General features: G+C 42.0%; 3 protein-coding genes across 6 annotated transcripts in view; all 3 read right to left on the bottom strand.

Moving 5' to 3' along the window:
• Positions 1 to 4,117, bottom strand: part of LOC127008333 (apoptosis-resistant E3 ubiquitin protein ligase 1-like) — a 44,120-nt gene extending 40,003 nt beyond the window's left edge. The window contains exons 1-2 of the mRNA XM_050880219.1: positions 3,970 to 4,117; positions 191 to 1,229 (exon numbers count right to left, since the gene is read on the bottom strand). Coding sequence (XP_050736176.1) covers positions 191 to 356 — 166 coding nt within the window. The 5' untranslated portion in view covers positions 357 to 1,229; positions 3,970 to 4,117. The remainder of the gene's footprint in view (positions 1 to 190; positions 1,230 to 3,969) is intronic.
• Positions 4,118 to 7,951: 3,834 nt separating this feature from the next.
• Positions 7,952 to 10,420, bottom strand: LOC127008335 (uncharacterized). Of its 3 annotated transcripts, none has more exons than XM_050880224.1 (3): positions 10,287 to 10,420; positions 8,557 to 8,751; positions 7,952 to 8,190 (listed from the first exon to the last, which is right to left on the bottom strand). In XM_050880224.1, exons 2-3 carry the CDS (start codon positions 8,710 to 8,712, stop codon positions 8,095 to 8,097), a joined length of 252 nt encoding a protein of 83 aa, XP_050736181.1. In that variant the 5' UTR covers positions 8,713 to 8,751; positions 10,287 to 10,420; the 3' UTR covers positions 7,952 to 8,094. The 3 variants fall into 3 exon arrangements, with proteins under 3 accessions (XP_050736181.1, XP_050736179.1, XP_050736180.1); XM_050880222.1 differs by lacking the exon at positions 10,287 to 10,420 and adding an exon at positions 9,896 to 10,039; XM_050880223.1 differs by lacking the exon at positions 10,287 to 10,420 and adding an exon at positions 9,119 to 9,392.
• A 217-nt stretch (positions 10,421 to 10,637) lies between these two features.
• On the bottom strand, positions 10,638 to 16,570 carry LOC127008334 (protein XRP2-like). 2 transcript variants are annotated; one of them, XM_050880221.1, is made up of 8 exons: positions 16,139 to 16,570; positions 15,578 to 15,633; positions 15,017 to 15,226; positions 14,450 to 14,622; positions 14,064 to 14,220; positions 13,756 to 13,912; positions 13,426 to 13,581; positions 10,638 to 13,087 (listed from the first exon to the last, which is right to left on the bottom strand). In XM_050880221.1, exons 3-8 carry the CDS (start codon positions 15,175 to 15,177, stop codon positions 12,986 to 12,988), a joined length of 906 nt encoding a protein of 301 aa, XP_050736178.1. In that variant the 5' UTR covers positions 15,178 to 15,226; positions 15,578 to 15,633; positions 16,139 to 16,570; the 3' UTR covers positions 10,638 to 12,985. The 2 variants fall into 2 exon arrangements, with proteins under 2 accessions (XP_050736178.1, XP_050736177.1); XM_050880220.1 differs by lacking the exon at positions 15,578 to 15,633 and having other exon boundaries at positions 16,139 to 16,568.
• Positions 16,571 to 16,909: the final 339 nt, after the last annotated feature.

Here is a 16,909-nt window from a genome sequence, read left to right on the forward strand (position 1 = left end):
AAAAAGGAAGTCGGAAAGAAGGAAAGAAACGCATAAAGAACAAACGTAGAAACAAAGAAAAAAGGAAGGAAAGAAATAAGTAAAGAAATAGGGAAAAAGAAAGAAAGGGAAGAAAAAAAGAATAAGAAACAAGGAAAGAAAAGAAACGTATAAACAAACAGGAAAGGAACGTGTATAAACAAACTCATACCTTCGTCAACAAAAGCTGAGGCGAGGTGTTCGAGGTCACTATCCTGCAACCACGTGACCAGGTCGGGCTGCATGTAGGCGAGAGGCCCCCGGAGGTAGGGCATCAACACCTGACTCAGCAACACCGCCGCCATCACCACCAGGACACTCACATTGCTCATCTCCATCTTCCTCACACTCTTCGGCGGCTCCTACTCTTCCTTCAGCGCCGATAGCCTCACCCCTTCACCCTCTCACCCCCTTAGGCGTACATTCGTTGGTGATAAATCGATGTAGGTCATGATTCCCGTGTTTCAGGTTTCAACATCCACTCTCACACGCATTCATGGGCACAAGAACGAGTAGAGGAGTACGCAATTCTCTGATTCTGCCTTTACTATGGAGTCGGATATGGTCCCTATCAGCAGAGTTCCTCGCTTCCGCTGATAGATGCAGTTCTGGTAAGGGAGGTTTCAGTTATTCTTCTTCCTCTTCTTCTATTACTATTTCTCCTTTTCCTCCTCCTTCGTCTTCTGCTGCTTCTTCTTCTTCTTTTGATCTATTTAGCTTTGTATCGCTTCGTAGGTCCTCCTCCTTCTGCTTATTCACACTTCCTTATTCTATTGCATTCCTTTATTATGCATTCCGCTCTATGGCAAATACCCGTCTTGAGAAAGTCTGCGGGAAGAACAAGCGCCGTTTCACTTTACATCGCAGAACTGTTTCTTGTCTGGCGTCGTCCCGTTGTGGCCAGTTGACCCACGTGTGTGAGAACCCTAGTCGCCCCACACTTGCCTCGACGTCCCTGAGCCACCCACTACTGCCCTCACTTGTAATAACTGCAGAGCTCTCGACTCCCTCCAAGATATAAGTTGCATCCCTCGCACAGACACCCAGATGCTACACTTCGCCCAAACATACGGAGGGGTCTTGAGGTCTTGTGTTAGGTTCTTTGAGGTTGGTTTGGTGACTCGGAAAGGGAAGAGTGTTTGTGAAGGGAAGAGAGAGCGGTAGGAGAGTTATGCCAGCAGCTGGAGGACGTCATGCCAGACTCCTCACATCTGAAAGGAAAAACAAACAAAATAAATATAAGCAACTCTAAGCAGAAGCACATGAGCCTGACTTGGTAATAGCCGCGTATATGCACAGAAATAGTAGTAGTAGTAGTAGGTATAACACAATAACAACCCCACTAACAACAATAACAACGATAATAACAATAGTAACACGAACAGTAGGCTACCCTCCCATCCGTACCCACAATAACAACCACTAATTCACACTCCACTCCCTCACTCACGCACCCTCTACCCACTCACTCACGCACTCTCACTCACCACGCACGTACACTCTACCCACTCACTTACGCACCCTCACTCACCACGCACGCACTCACTTTCTACCCACTCACTCACGCACTCTCACTTATTCACTCACCAAGCACGAACACTACCCACACACTCACTCACTCACTCGCTCTGTAACACCACCTTTAGTACCGCACTCCACCCCGAACAGTGCGCGATATGAATACTAAACACCAGCAGCATCACCACTACCACCACCATCACCACCAGCAACCACCCACCTACGCAGCCGCTGTTCCTTCTGTGGGGCAAATACGGCGTGAATAGCTAAAGGAGTCTGCTTATTTAAGGTTGTGTGTAAGTGCCAGCAGATCTCTGGCACACACCTGTCACAATTAGGCACCCTACTCTCCCCTACACCGGCTCTTCCCATGCCTCTCTCTCTCTCTCTCTCTCTCTCTCTCTGCTTTGTCTTCCTTTTCGTCTTTTGTCATTTGTTTTCCTCTTATTTTCCTTTTTTTCCTTGCTTTCGTTCTGTCTGTCTCATTTTCCTTTCCTTCCCTTCTCTCTCTCTCTCTCTCTCTCTCTCTCTTTCATCATCTCTTCCCCCCCTCCCCCCCTCCATCTACCAACTCGTTTCCTTTCCTCTTCCTTCGCTAAATCAACTTCTTTTATTCTCTCATCCCTCTCCCTCCCTCCTTCAACTCATTATGCATTACTGCCAGTCTTCTCTCTCTCTCTCTCTCTCTCTTGCCATCATATACTTGTTGTTCACTCTTCAAGGTCTTCCTACCTACTCTATCAGCACTATAAATTCACTTCACGGGAGGTTGGCCAACACGTGAACACTAGGAGTCACAAATGTACTCTATAGCTGCTCTCAACAAGGTGGGAACATTTGCTAACATGCCAAATTTTTTCAGAACATTTATAATTGTGGAGAGGAAAAAGCAAATGAAAAGTATATATTCCTGCACTCCCATAATTTTATGTGGGTGTGCATATACACGTATTTCTCATTCACAAGGGCTTACACGACCCAGCCAAGCATATTTTTTTAAAGTTCTTGAGAAAAAGATCAAAGCAACTAGGAAGGTAACACTCACTGCCTCACTGCCATAGTCTTCCACCAGTGACAACAACAGCCCAACAAGAAGCATAATTATCACTTATTTCTTTGTCATAAAAAAATAAATGACAAATCCAAACAAACTTGATTCAACCTAATCTGATCTAACCTGACCTAATCTAACTTGACCTAACATAAACTAACTTAACCTAACCCAACCTAACCTAACCTATCCTAACTTGACCTACCCTAACCTGACCCAACCTAACTTGACCTAACCTAACCTAACCCAACCTGATCAAACCTAATTCAGCATAACCCGACCTGACCCAGCCTAACTTGACGTAACCCAACCTAAACTAACCTGACCTGACCTGACCTAACCTAGCCTATCTACAGGCTTCGCCACCCACGGCAGCTTGGGTTCCCACTTTTCATGGCTATTTTCACAGTTAGTTTGATCTCTATACTCTTTACTATAATTTCCAGGAGGTTTGAAGGTTAGTAGAATACATATATGAATGACAACAGAAGAGCAGTTAACAAAACGCATTGATAAAAACAATCTTAACCATTAATTCATTCATAATATACTTCTAACACTGGCATATATAACACTGTGTACTGCCTTACATAACACAGTACTGTAACATTTTCAGAGCAATATTAGCAAACTTCGCTTTCATTTCCTTGTGTACTCATTTGGTATTTCTGTATTATCTCAAAACCTGGGTGTGTTATGGTGCTGCAGACCTTATATAATTTCTATGTGCTTATTCACCACTTGATCCAGGGACCCCCACACACTGCCCTGAAAACTTTTATCTCATTCCCATGTGCACTAATTATTTTTCTGTATTATTTTGAAACCCGACCTTGATATGAATGACACCTTCACCACTTGACCCCGGAGCCCCACACTGCCCTGCAAACCTTACTTTCATTACCTTGTGTGCTCATTAAATATTTATGTAGTATCTTGAAACCTTGTGATCTAGTGTTACTGCTGACCTTAATATACCCTATGTACTCTCTCCTATTTGACCTTAAAACCCCACACTGCCCTACACTTTTCTTTAATTCCCTTGTGTACTCATTAAATATTTCTGCATTATTATTATCTTGAAACCTGTAGACCTTATGTTACTGCTGACCTTAATATCTCCTATGTGTTGTTTTCTATTTGACCTTTAACTCCACACTGCCCTACACTTTTCTTTCATTCCTTTGTGTACTCATTAAATATTTCTGTATTATCTTGAAACCTGGGGATCTTATGTTACTGCTGACCTTAATATCTCCGATGACTCTTCCCCAAATGACTCCCTAAACTACCCCGCCCCGCCCCGCCCCGTGACCCGCAAGGCTGAATGGAGTCAATACCGCCCACGTCCAAGCCTTCCTGTGTCTCCTTAACACACTCACACGTCCTCAGATCCTGTGGGAGGGGTCGTCTGCCTCCCTCACTCCTCCTGTCGTCAAATAAGAGCCACGTCAGTCATTCCTTTAGCTGCCAAATAAGAGTGGCAATCGATGGCTGTCCTCCAGCTGACCACTGTAAACACTCAGCTGATGGTCTTCGCCAGATTATCGTACTCAGTGGATGGTATTTACCGGTTTCTGGCTCACAGCTGTTGCCAACAAACATGTATAATTAACCATTTTAACGATAACTATGTATGAAGGTAGCTATTTGGGTCGAGGAGGTAGTTTTTGGGTCGGAAATCGGCAAAAATATGAGGCAGAGTACGACAATATGGCAACGTTGATTGGAACTACCGATGCCAGATTATCGTACTCAGAGCCTCGTATTTACCGGGTTCTCGCCCATAACTATTGCCAAGAAACACGTATAATTAACCATTTCAACGATAATTATACATGAAGTCAGCTACTATGATGAAGGAGACAGTTTTTGTGTCGGAAATCGGCAAACATACGAGGCAGGGTACGACTATCTGGCAACGTTGAATTTTGGGACACCTTCGGCTCTCACATCACATATTTCCAAAGGCCACAGAAAAGACTACTCGGGTTCTCATGTCTGTTTTTCACGTTTAAGTTATAGAAGACTCCTTAAAATATCACTAGGATTATGAAACTACCCTTGGAAGTGCCCACAGCGTCCATGAAAGCCTTGTCAGGTGTGAGTGTGGGTGCCCCGAATGCTCCCCTTTGAGGCTATGAACCCAGGCAAAGGTTACTGTCCTGTCTGACCTGCTCACTGGCTAACCTTTATCGATTGGAAGACTTATTGACCGGTTTGACCCTGTGAGAGAGTAGACAATGGGCTCATCCACTTGCCTAACTCAAGACTGATATGGGAAAGAATTTTATGATATACAAACTCGACCGCCACTTCCTTAATTCCCCTTTTAATATTCTCTAAGTCAGATGCAACGTTTTTATGGGCTCTTGGTGTCATTAACTGAGGTCTGATCACATAGTTTGGACCAAAGTTTCAGTGTGGGGAAGAATTATGAGATACAAACTCGACCGCCACTTCCTTAATTCCCCTTTTAATATTCTCTAAGTCAGATGCAACGTTTTTATGGGCTATTGATGTCATTAACTGAGGTCTAATCACATAGTTTGGACCAGTCTCATTGTGGTCTTATGTAAATCAGTCACTCTCTCTCTCTCTCTCGACGTAAACAAAGGCAAGGCAACAGAAAGAACGGCAGTGAGCATATGCCGGGTATTTCACTCCTGCTGTGGGGTCAGTGGCTGTGGTGAGGCCCCTGAGGTGGTTCACAACTTCACACAATGACACTGGCTGCATCTCAACCTAGGAGTCAACGTCCTCTTAATAGAAGCCTTGAACCTTGGCGTCAACGTTCCCTTAATAGAAGCCTTGAACCTTTGAGTCAACGTCCCCTTAATAGAAGCCTTGCCTCTGACCTCTACTAAGACAAGGTAAAGACTGCCAGCCATGTGTGTGTGTGTGTGAAGTGTTTTATATCTATTTCATCTTGTTGTTATTGGTAGCCACATATAGTAGGTTTTGGAGGACCTTGATAACACCTAAGAGGAGACCCACTGGCTAGGCTCATTTACCAAACTGACCTCTATTGACCTCTCTTTTGGCTACTCTTTACTTTTATCTTTTATAGGAGCGGCGAGTGGCGGGCTTTTTTTGTACTCTTTTTATTGCCCTTGAGCCGTGTCCTCTGATGTAAAAAAAATATATATATGAGCTCTAACCAAGGATTCTAGAACTCTATAATCCTTGGTTCTGATTTGTGTAGGTATGACTTCCACGAGGGCGAGGCTGTCACTAATCAGCTCTTTAAACAAAACCAGGGGAGGAAATACTGTCTTATCTGATTCCTTTTGACACTTCTCTGGGTGGTCAAAGGTCTGAGCCTGACATCTCACTATTTAGTTGGTGTAGGTTGCTAATCTGATGGGGATAGATTACACAGTTGTTAGGGCTTGGCTGGTAATATAGCATGCCTAGGTTATTGATTTGCAAGTTTAAATTTCATTATTTAGGTGGGATTGATTTGTTCAGACACTGCCTATAACCTAAACTGACCACTATATAAAGAAAATGGTGGTCAAATTCACTCAAAATACGGTAATACTTTCTAAGAAGTCCGCCTCCCCCTCCGCCACTCCAGCCCCCCCTACCCCCCAAGACAAGCCTGGGGAATCGGGGTTTGGGGGGGAAGCCAAAATCACTGAAAAATGGGCTTCCAAAATTTCCCTAGAAAAATCCCTTAATGAAGGAAAATTCCCTAGTCTCGAGAGTAAGGAAAGTCCTAACTTTATAACCTAACAGCCCCCCTCGCCCCCCTGCTAACCAAGGGGGGCTGCGCCCCCCTCTGGACCCCCCCCACATGTATGATGCGCCGGAAAAGTGTTGTTTTTTTGGTGGGGAGTATATTTAAACTACTCCAACCGAACTTTACGACCTGCTAACGAGGGGGCTTGGCCCCCCTCGACCCCTCTCCTAACCAAGGGGGGCTATGCCCCCCCTGGACCCTTCCACATGTAATGATTTTTCCTTCATTTAGGGATTTTTCTAGGGAAATTTTGGAAGCCCATTTTCAGTGATTTTGGCTTCCCCCCCCAAACCCCGGTTCCCCACAGTTCCCCAGGCTTGTCTTGGGGGGAAGGGGGGGCTGGAGTGGCGGAAGGGGAGGCGAACTTCTTAGAAAATATTACCCAAAATACATTAAATTAACTGAGTGCTGATGAAAATCTTACTAATGCTCTTTGAATTTTGTCATTAGGTGGGGGTCAAGCCCTCAACGGTAATGTTAGCATGGGGCCGCCTGCGTGGGACTCTCCCAGCTCAGAGAAGACTACCCATAACTCTTTCAGTTTTATCTGTGGAAAAAGAAAACCTCATTATCAAGAGAAACAGTAGCAGCCAACTAACACCACCACCTGAGAAGGGTGTTTCCTCATTAAGAAAAGATTCTGAAGGACAAGTAACACCAAAGTTAGAAGGGGTCACTGACAAAGAGCCTCACCCTCTACTGGATCCACCTACAACTTGTTGTGGCTCAGGCTGTCTCAACTGTGTGTGGGTGTCATATGCAGAGAAGTTAGCGGAACATTATTGTGATGGTGGATTGGAGGCAGAAAGAACTATAGAGAAAGAAGTGACAGACCCCAGCCTGAAGGCTTACATCTTGATGGAAGTGAGGATGAAAAGGAAATCAAGAAAATGAGAAAGCTGGTAAACCTTTTCAATCAGCATTATTCACTATTTTCTTATGAAAGTTTGGGTATTAATGACCCTTTGTTACTAAAACTGGGCATAGCAGTTGCCTAGCATATATTCATCCTAATTCACCATGTACTCTTTTTAACACATGTTTTAGCAACTCGAGCATAGGTGTGGCACAATGATTAGCTTTTGTGATAAGAATTCTTATCATCATCTTCCCTTGATTTCCTGTCTGATCGACACAAAGAAAGAGCAGCAAATCAGAGAACCTTATGATTAATAAACCTCACTTATATTCATTATATTTCTGACACTGAGTAGTTCTATGTAGTTATAATTTTGTCTTAACTTGTCTTACCCTCATCAGGAAGCACCCATGAAGCTCTGTTGTGTAATAAGCCCCCCAGATTCATATAACTTTTCTACCTTTTATTAGAAGGTAGTTTTTACATCACCAAATGGACTGTTCTACTTGAATTTCATTCACAGCCTTGCCCACAATGACATTCTCCTAATTGTGTGAATGCATGTGAGTGAAGAGATAAACTTCACTCCATGGACAGCACCTACATCAGGTTTTCCACCTAATGGCCTGTGGACAGTCACTTTGTGGATAGGAATGGAAGGGTATGTGAAAAGCTTGTGATTGATGAACTGGAGGATGGGAATGGATGGAGGATGTTTTGGTAAATATTGGAGGATGGGGAAAGATTATTTGCCCTTAAAGATTTTGTCTTTGTATTTTATTTCCTCAGATCACAGAAGTCTAGTTTACCTCCACTTACAGTAGATCAATAGGAACTTTGGATTCCAATGTGTATTTCTGCCATATGGCAGCAGGGCCAAAGTCTCCTAGAAGATTGCAGTCCTCATTTAAAGGCTTCACCAATAGGTGTGCCCTTCACCATGTGCTTAGCGCAAGTCCCAGCTGCCTGCACCCCCCTCAGCAGGAACTCGCACACAGACTGCCACAGGAAAGAGTCAAATTAGCTCTAGTTCTGCTGGTATAATGAATAATTCACACTGAAGACTAATGACTATATGAATAAATCTAAGTGTATATAACTTTACCATAAACATGGCTGTGCCACTTGCACTTATAGACCGGCATTCATATGTACACTTCAGTGGAAACATCTCTGAGTATATATGTTATGTGAGAATAATATATAAAGGAATCAACAACAAATTAATATTCAGGAATATATAATAGACAAAAAAGTCCAGATATTTCAGTAAATTAAGTAATTAACATTTAAAAGAATGCAAAATTCATAATACAACTGAGAACTAATAAAGATTATCAGGAAAAAAAGCTGGAAAATACTCACATTCATACCCTCAAAGCACGCGGCAAAGATGCTGCAGATGACGTAGAGGAAGGCGCAGAGGCTGGCCAGCCAAAACCCAACGAAGATGAGGATGATGAGCCACACGATGGACCAGCACATGTTGCCCTCGCTCGCGCCGTCACCTCCTTGACCCATGGCTCAAAATTCAGGCTTATCTCAGGAAACTGATGGGCACTGCGGAAAACAACCATATAATTACCACACAAATAACCTCTCTATGGTTGAGGACAGGGACGTGCACAGGAATTTTAGAGGGCAGTTGCTCAAACCTGAAAAAAGGGCAACCCCCCCCCCCCCCCACACACACAAACTGCAACAACAACAACAACAAAACACCCTAACAGGCTTTGCACTTTATGCACACTGTCTTTATTAGAATATTACAAATAAGCAAAAACAAAAATTCAGCACTTGAGCTCACTATTTCTAGGTAAATTGAAAAAAATAAACTTGCTTACTTCCATATACATATTTACCTAGCAGCACATGTTATCGAAGGTTATTAACTATACAAAATACGGTGAATATGGGGGAGTTTTACCTGCGAGGGGACGTCTGTGAAGGCGTCGCGACGGTCGCGGGGGAAGTGACTGTGACGCCGCGAGGGACGCTTCAAGTACGTTTTGGCGGGAATGAATTAACTAGCTAGATAGCTAATATTATAAGTTTTCAAATGTGAGAAAATAGTTAAAATAATTTTAGATTGATGAATACTTATATTTAAATAGGTAATTTCAGTGTAATAATGTTTTGTTGGAAGCGGAAATATCATTGGTTACTTTTGCAACAGCACTAGGGGAGGGAGGGTAAAAATAGAAAACGGGGACTATAATAACGTCCCTAGAGGAAATAATATTAGGAAAAAATACACACATTCGTAACACTATTTTTCAGAAGGGCAACATCAGCCGAGAAGGGCAAAACGGCAGTTGCTCAGACAACCTGGGCAACCTACCTGTGCACGTCCCTGGTTGAGGAGATACAATTAATAGTCAAGCTATCGTAATTAATCTACTAGACTGATCACTACCGTTTGAGCTTTAAATCTGAAAATACATAGGTACTGATGACACTGAGGGGAGGTAAGTGTGGTAAGTTGGTAACCCGGATGTAGCTCTCAGTGCTGTCCCTGTCCCATTGTGAGGGAGACGCTCATCACAGGCTTGTGCGTCTAACTAGTACATAGCCTACTGTCGAGACTGCCTGCGACAACACTACCTACACATTAAGAACAAGGGCACACAGAACGCGTGTCCAACATAGTGATCAGAGGAACAGCTTGGCTAGTAGTATACATGGGTTGTAGACGTTAGCTTACCGTGTGTGCTGCTCGTCTGGCGTGAGTGGCTGGAGTGGCACTGATACTGCCCCACGTGTACACCGTCTTGATAAGGCATGATAAATGAATTGTTACCTTAATCCTCGTGGCGCGATAAGCAACTGTCAACTGATAAAGCTCAGTGTACGCCATTGTCACTGGCGTAAGCCATACTTTGCGGCGACAGCTTGGTGTACTGTCATCAGCATGATTCATTCCCCAAATAGATTTTCTATCACATTTGGGAACCATGTGAAGCTTGAAAATGTTACCAAGTCCTGGATTTCATAAGAGACGGCCATGATGATTCATACTGATGCTACAATAAAAAAAATCACACCCAGTAGCATGAATGATCTAATTACGTCCATTGGATAAAGCCGTAACTTACCATTAGATGGATATTATTTTCATACTCATACAGGGCCGTACCCAGGGGGGTCAGGCGACCCACCCCATCAGCTAAAAGGTTCACTCTCTGAGAAAGTCAAGACGAAAAACTGAGAAGCAGATAATTGCACCTAGAGATGCCAATTCTTCAAAACCCCGAACCCCCAGCTGAATCGGCTCGCTTCGCTTGCCACTCTTCCCTCTTCAAGTGGCTACAAAGGTTCACACATCTCGGGGTACGGCCCTGTCACATATTGGTATATAAAAAAAAGATGTGGTCCCTTTACTGTATGTTAAGTCTAAAATGAACCAAAAAATAATTGATCAGTTTGAAGGTCTTGAAACAACAAGAGTTGGACGGATATTTAATAGTAATAAAGAACGTTGCCTTATAAGAAAACGGACACGCTCTAAAGGTCATTAGCAGCATATCGATATCACAGTGCAGGTGAGTAGGTACATCTACGGGTAAAATATAAATCCTCTGAGACGTGTTAGACACTGGACGGATTACGAGTGGCTCAAAGTGACAAGGAGTTCATTCATGCACTTGTCGCCAAATGATGCACGCTTACAAACCACGGAACGACGAAAAGCATTAACTGTAGCCGATACACCTGCGAAACTTAAGTCACATAATATTAAGCAGGTAATGCTAGCTTGACATATCACAATGAACAGCTGCCACATAGTCGGGTCTGCCATGTAACGAATATAATCTGCAAAACAAAATATAATTAAAAAAAATACGTTATATAGGTCGGGTTTCATTATAAATTCCCTCGCGTGCGTAACATTTCCCCAACGCGTGCTGCGGTAATACTTACAAATTAGCACCCTAAGAAGCATACGCTAAATAAGAATGGGGAAATACTTTGATAAAATGTAAACCTCTTGAGTGATTGCTTGCTATGGTCGGCAGAAGTATGGAAAAGGAAGCGCGGGGTGTGGTGCGGTGCGGTACGCCAACAAGCAAAAGGAATACTCGAGTACCGCCGCACCGGACACACATGACATATCGTCCCGGAAATGTTAGTCACGAACCATGATTGTAAGCTTTATGATAAGGAACAAATATTGCGCACAATTAAGACCTAAGTGACTGGTTGATAAGAACGATGAAGCAATTGCATGAAATGATGTGGGCAAATAAAGTCCATCCTACGCGGGGGAGCGACAGTCACGGTCAGGCACGTAAGCACACTCCGTCCTCGCGGGACTGGCGAACTTGTCATCCCCGAAAGTTACGTAACGTCCCGTTTCGTTTTACCAAAGTCAGTTGTGTGCGAAAAGAACACAAACAATATGATAAAAATTAGTTAATGCATGAAACATTGAGATTGACTCAACCATGCAAAAATAAAGAATATTTGAACACACACACACACACACACACACACACACACACACACACACACACACTTTCAAAATCAAACCATTGCTTTCATTCTTCTAGTTTGATCAATCTGACTAGCATTATATTAAAATCCACATGACTTTCATGTAAAAACACACTGACTAGAAAAGATTAGCTTGTACAAAGTTGTGCTAAGACTTCAACACAAAAAAACAGCACACTACAGACACCAAGGTTACCACTGCCTACAGACTACTCAAGAAAACAGACCTGCTACACAAATCTAGTTGGTCCCCCTATTCACACAAGAGAGTGACAACCATCCGATTTAAAGATTCAAAATGAACTGTCTACTCTTCATTAAAGGTGCTCTGACTGTGAGTGCCTAATGATGTGTCCCAGCAACAGCAGCAGCCTCCATATATAGTGAAGCTGTCACTTATCTTGGTTGTTTCATCTCACTTAGATGCTCTTACTCCTATCATCTACCTCAGTGTATGGTGTCACAAACATTTAGTCATCCATGCAACATACTCATAAACAATAACTCTGAAGCCGATGATTATCAACTGATAAATGTTGCACACACTGTAAAATCAATGACAAGTTGTTCAGTCCCTCAGTGACTTAGCATCAATCATGTGAATAAACCAGAAACTATTCCTATAGAAGTTATTCTAGTCTCCTTCCTAAGCTACAGTTATTATGATGAAATTAAATCAATATAAATACAGCTCAGCCATCCCAGCTGCTTGCACCCCATGATGCTACAAAACAGAGTTGTACAGACTTACTGAGTGTCTTTATAAACCTATTTAATATTATTTTTTAATATAAAAATATATAAAAGCATGTAAAATGTATAAATTGCACATAATCAATTATATATGTACTTGAATTTGATGATATGCAAAATGAAACAATATTATTAAACAAATGTCAAATGCTATGCAAAAATTGAAATTTCTACAGGTACTGTGTCTACATATTCTGAACATTACAAAAAAAACATTGTTAGTTACTTAACAAACAAGTAAAATCTCTTGAGTCTACAATATGGCTGGAACTCACAGCTTCTACAATTAGCATCTACACCTTCCAGGGAATAAATTACTCATTACCAAATAACTAATATCTTTACTTAATATATAATCACATACCTATATACTCAAAACGTTTTACCCCAAAAAGCTGGTCCACTTCATCAGGCAGAGTATACATAGAAAAAGAAAAACTACTCAACTCCCAGCTTAGGAGTTCCCAGCAGTGCCAGCAACCAACACTGGCAGCCAAGCCTCAGATGCACATCCATGGCCTATCGGTGGCAGGCAGGTGCAGGAGATTTACATGGTCATGCTCATGGAGGCATAGGAGAAGAAGGCCTCAATTTGCCTGAGTCCTGTGTTGGAGTTTGGAGTGACATAAATACTCACATCACCAGCCAACTGGAAAAAGAGAGGAGGATTTGGTTAGATGTGATATGTGCCTCACTTATCAAATTTGAACATATATTTTAAATGACAGTAAGCCTGGAGCCAGTTCCAACACTATGCATAGAGGAAATTTATATTGATAAAGTTGTGAAAAAAAGTTAGTAGTTAGATAATAACTTGAATTAGTATTTTATAATAAACAATTTTACTTGGTATAATGGACCATGACAACAACTTACTCATTATCTATGCCCCCAAATTAACTCTTACTCTTATCTTAACCCAAAATTAATTCCTAGTAAGACTCTAGGGTACAGAGTAAGCAAACACAGTCATCAAAGAAAACTCACAGAAGTGCATGCTTGGTGTATGCCCGTGCCCACGCAGAGCAAGGCAATGACAGGACCTCGAGTCGCTGCAGCCTTGTGATCACTGTCCCCAAACACACGCACAGCATCCACAGCCTCCATTTTCACCTCCCGGCTGTGTTGGATCCGGCAGTCCTCCTGATGAAAGGAAAGGAGGGAAAATGTACATAAAGCCTTTTGAGTGAGGATGACTATGTGGATGGATGGCAAGAGTGAAAATTAACTTAATTTCTTTTTTATAATGGTAATGCCAATGTATTCTCCAAGACCCTCTCTAATAACCATTATGTATAAAAATACTTGAGGACTCACAACTCTGTCCCTGAGAACAGCAATGAAGGTTGTGGCCTTCTGTTGCTGGTCATTGTCATGAAAGACGATGACAAGGGCAGCTTCCTGGCCATGGTAGAGTGGTGAACCCAGCGTGTAGGGAACTATACTGGCCTCTTCTTCCACACTCAGACCCACACTGCAAGAGGAGCTTGGTTATATCTTCCTGCTATAAAGCCTGTTTCAATAAGGAATTGCAGGTACTTTATTCCAGTTTTGACTTCTTTTTTTTCAAGAGTGTGCATACCTTTCACCCATCACTAACATTACCCCTTTGCCCAATCTATTACCTGGCTAGGGGCTGAGTCCTGGGCAATGGAAGGGATGCTGGCAGGGCAGTTGGCTGGGACACACAACTCCAGTTGGTCTCTCCTTCCACTGGTGTGAAGTCGTACACATTGGACCAGTTGTTGTTGAAAAGACTCAGGCCAGCCTTACTGAACTGATCTGGAGGAAATATTGACAGCTTAGCAATGATCTTGTCTGTGGTAATATCCAATATATAAAATTTTCCATTAAACAATAATCATTTGATGCTAACAGGAAGTTTATTGTAAGTTCAATTCACAGATAGTGTGGAATGATAATTTTTGAAGAAAGGCCTAGAGGTGTATGATGTCACTTTGACTCAATAATTAAACATATGAACAGGATTTGGTGCATGCTATTAACGTACCTCTGAGTTGGGGATAAAAAGCCTGAAAGCATCCAAACTTCATCTTACTCGAGGCCTCAATGATTGGCTGAGTCTGGCACAGCAAATACACCTCAAGTCGGCTGCAGTCCCGTGTTCTGAACTGCCCGCATGCACCCACCACTACACACTCCCGACAGTCTCTAATAAACACACTGCAAAGACAACACAACATGCATGACTGTTCTCTGGCAATCAGTTCAAAATGAGGAGTAGGAAGGGTTTAGAGGGGAATAAGGATACATAGATTATATTGTTATCAAGGTTATGATGAATATAGAAGAGGATTTTAAGATGTACATTTATGGATTAGTAAAAAGCGTGACAAGGTAAACAGGGGAACTTTGGAAAGATAAAAGGTAAAGTTGGGAGCATACATTATAGCTGGGCACTTTATGGAATATTCTTAAGATCAATAACACAAGCAGGAACACATTACAAAGAGTTAGAGCCATTTAAATTGAGGCAAGTATGGTATTTAAAGGGCTTAAGTTTTAGTATGTATTACTCTGAGTGTGAGGCAGGAGTGTGTGATGTTGATTATCTTACCTGCCAGTGGTGGGTCCGATGAAGATGATGCAGTCACAGCAGTCGTCAATGGTAATGGTGTTGATGTGGTCCAGGAGGAAGATCTGTGATGAGTGACAGTTCTGAACGATGAATTGCTGACCGTTGATGGTGCCGGGAGTCCTTCCTGCCTCCTGCCCCATCAGGCCCTCTAGCGTGAAGTCAGCTGGGTCAACTCTGTCCTTTTTGTCCCTGTGGAATAAAAAAGTAGATAGGGGAATGAATATAGAGCCATGCTGCAAACTGATATCATGTAGCTATTGTGCATCTGATGAGAGAGTTACAGGTTAAATTTAGGTTATCTTAAAACATATGGCAGGCAGCAACTGAAGGTAACAATAAACAGAGAAAACGTTCGTGTTAGATTGAAAGTCTCATTACTGAGGGCGCCACTATAAAAATTGCCTGTGCATTGACGGGCTTGGGCCGACCACTAGGCCCCTGAAGAAAGCCTACTGGTGCTACAGGCGAAGACGTAAAAAAATTAAAATGTGAACTTAATAATAAATACACAAATAGGAAGACTGTTTGGGTTGTAGTTACCTCAGGTTTGGGGTATCTTAAAGCACATATCAAGCAGTTCATAAAATTGTTCCTTTCTAAAAAAAATAACAGTAAAACTAAATACATCTGGAAATAAAAAGCAATACAATTAGATAGCTCTCCACCGTGCTAGACTGACATTTTGAGGCAAACTATGAAATAAATAACACTAATATATATAATTCCTCTAAATTAATTCCCTATTCCACATACTTTTGAGATAAGGAAGTATTAGGAATGCAAACATTTGGGTTTATTTAATTATTAGATAGCTCTCCACCGTGCTAGACTGACATTTTGAGGCAAACTATGAAATAAATAACACTAATATATATAACACCCTCTATATTAATACCCTGACCCACATACTTTTGAGATAAGGAAGTATTAGGACTGCGAACATTTGGGTTTAATTAATTATAAGCACAAAAAACAAGCCATCGCAAACCTCACCTGGGGGAAGGCTGCACAAAACCTACGGACTCTGTATACCACACTTAACATACACGGAGGCAAACATTTCAACTAACTCCTATGCCTTCTCCTGCACCTCCCCCTCACCATGAGTAAGCTTTGGGCTCCTCCTGATCCTTCTCCGCCGCCTCGTCACGCCCGGAGCTCTGGACACACCCCATCCTGCTCCTCGGCCGCCCTTTTTCCCGCGAAGAATTCCTCAAGTGTAAACAAAGTCCATCTGTCCAAGCATGCCACATTATCGTACTCACCACACTTGATTTTCCTATTTCTAACGCATAATGATTGTAAAAAAAACTCTATAATTAACATTTTTAGCAATAACTAGAAATGGGTATCGTTAGTTTTATGGGTGCGATGGTTTTTAGTCTGAAATAGGCGAATATAAGAAGCTGAGTACGACAATCTAGCACCGTTACACCTGTCATTCACAAACCTGAACTGTCTTATTTTAGAGGTAGTAGAGAAAGAATACATGATTTCTATTAAAAATACCGGTAAATAATGTAATACTAGTCAACATATAGAAGAATCATTAACAGCACAACAGATTATAATGACAGGCTTGACAGCTATTCACTTTTTCTGGTCCCTGAAGTATTTAGTTGCATAAAAAATAATTCTGATGTATATTTTTTTAATGTTCCTCACCATTATAATACAAAAAAGCCCCTACCATTGCACATTGTTTTTACCTAGTAGAAATATATCAATAGTTCTACAATCACACTATATATGCACTGCCTGGGGGTTGGGATGTCAGGTAATTCCTCCCTTTTCCCAATTGCTGTATACCTGCAACAATAAACTATCAATCAATCAATCAATCAATAAAAGAAAAAGCCCGATTTCGAGATT

The sequence above is a fragment of the Eriocheir sinensis genome, chromosome 37 (genome assembly GCF_024679095.1).
Source record: "Eriocheir sinensis breed Jianghai 21 chromosome 37, ASM2467909v1, whole genome shotgun sequence".
NCBI lineage: Eukaryota > Metazoa > Arthropoda > Malacostraca > Decapoda > Varunidae > Eriocheir > Eriocheir sinensis.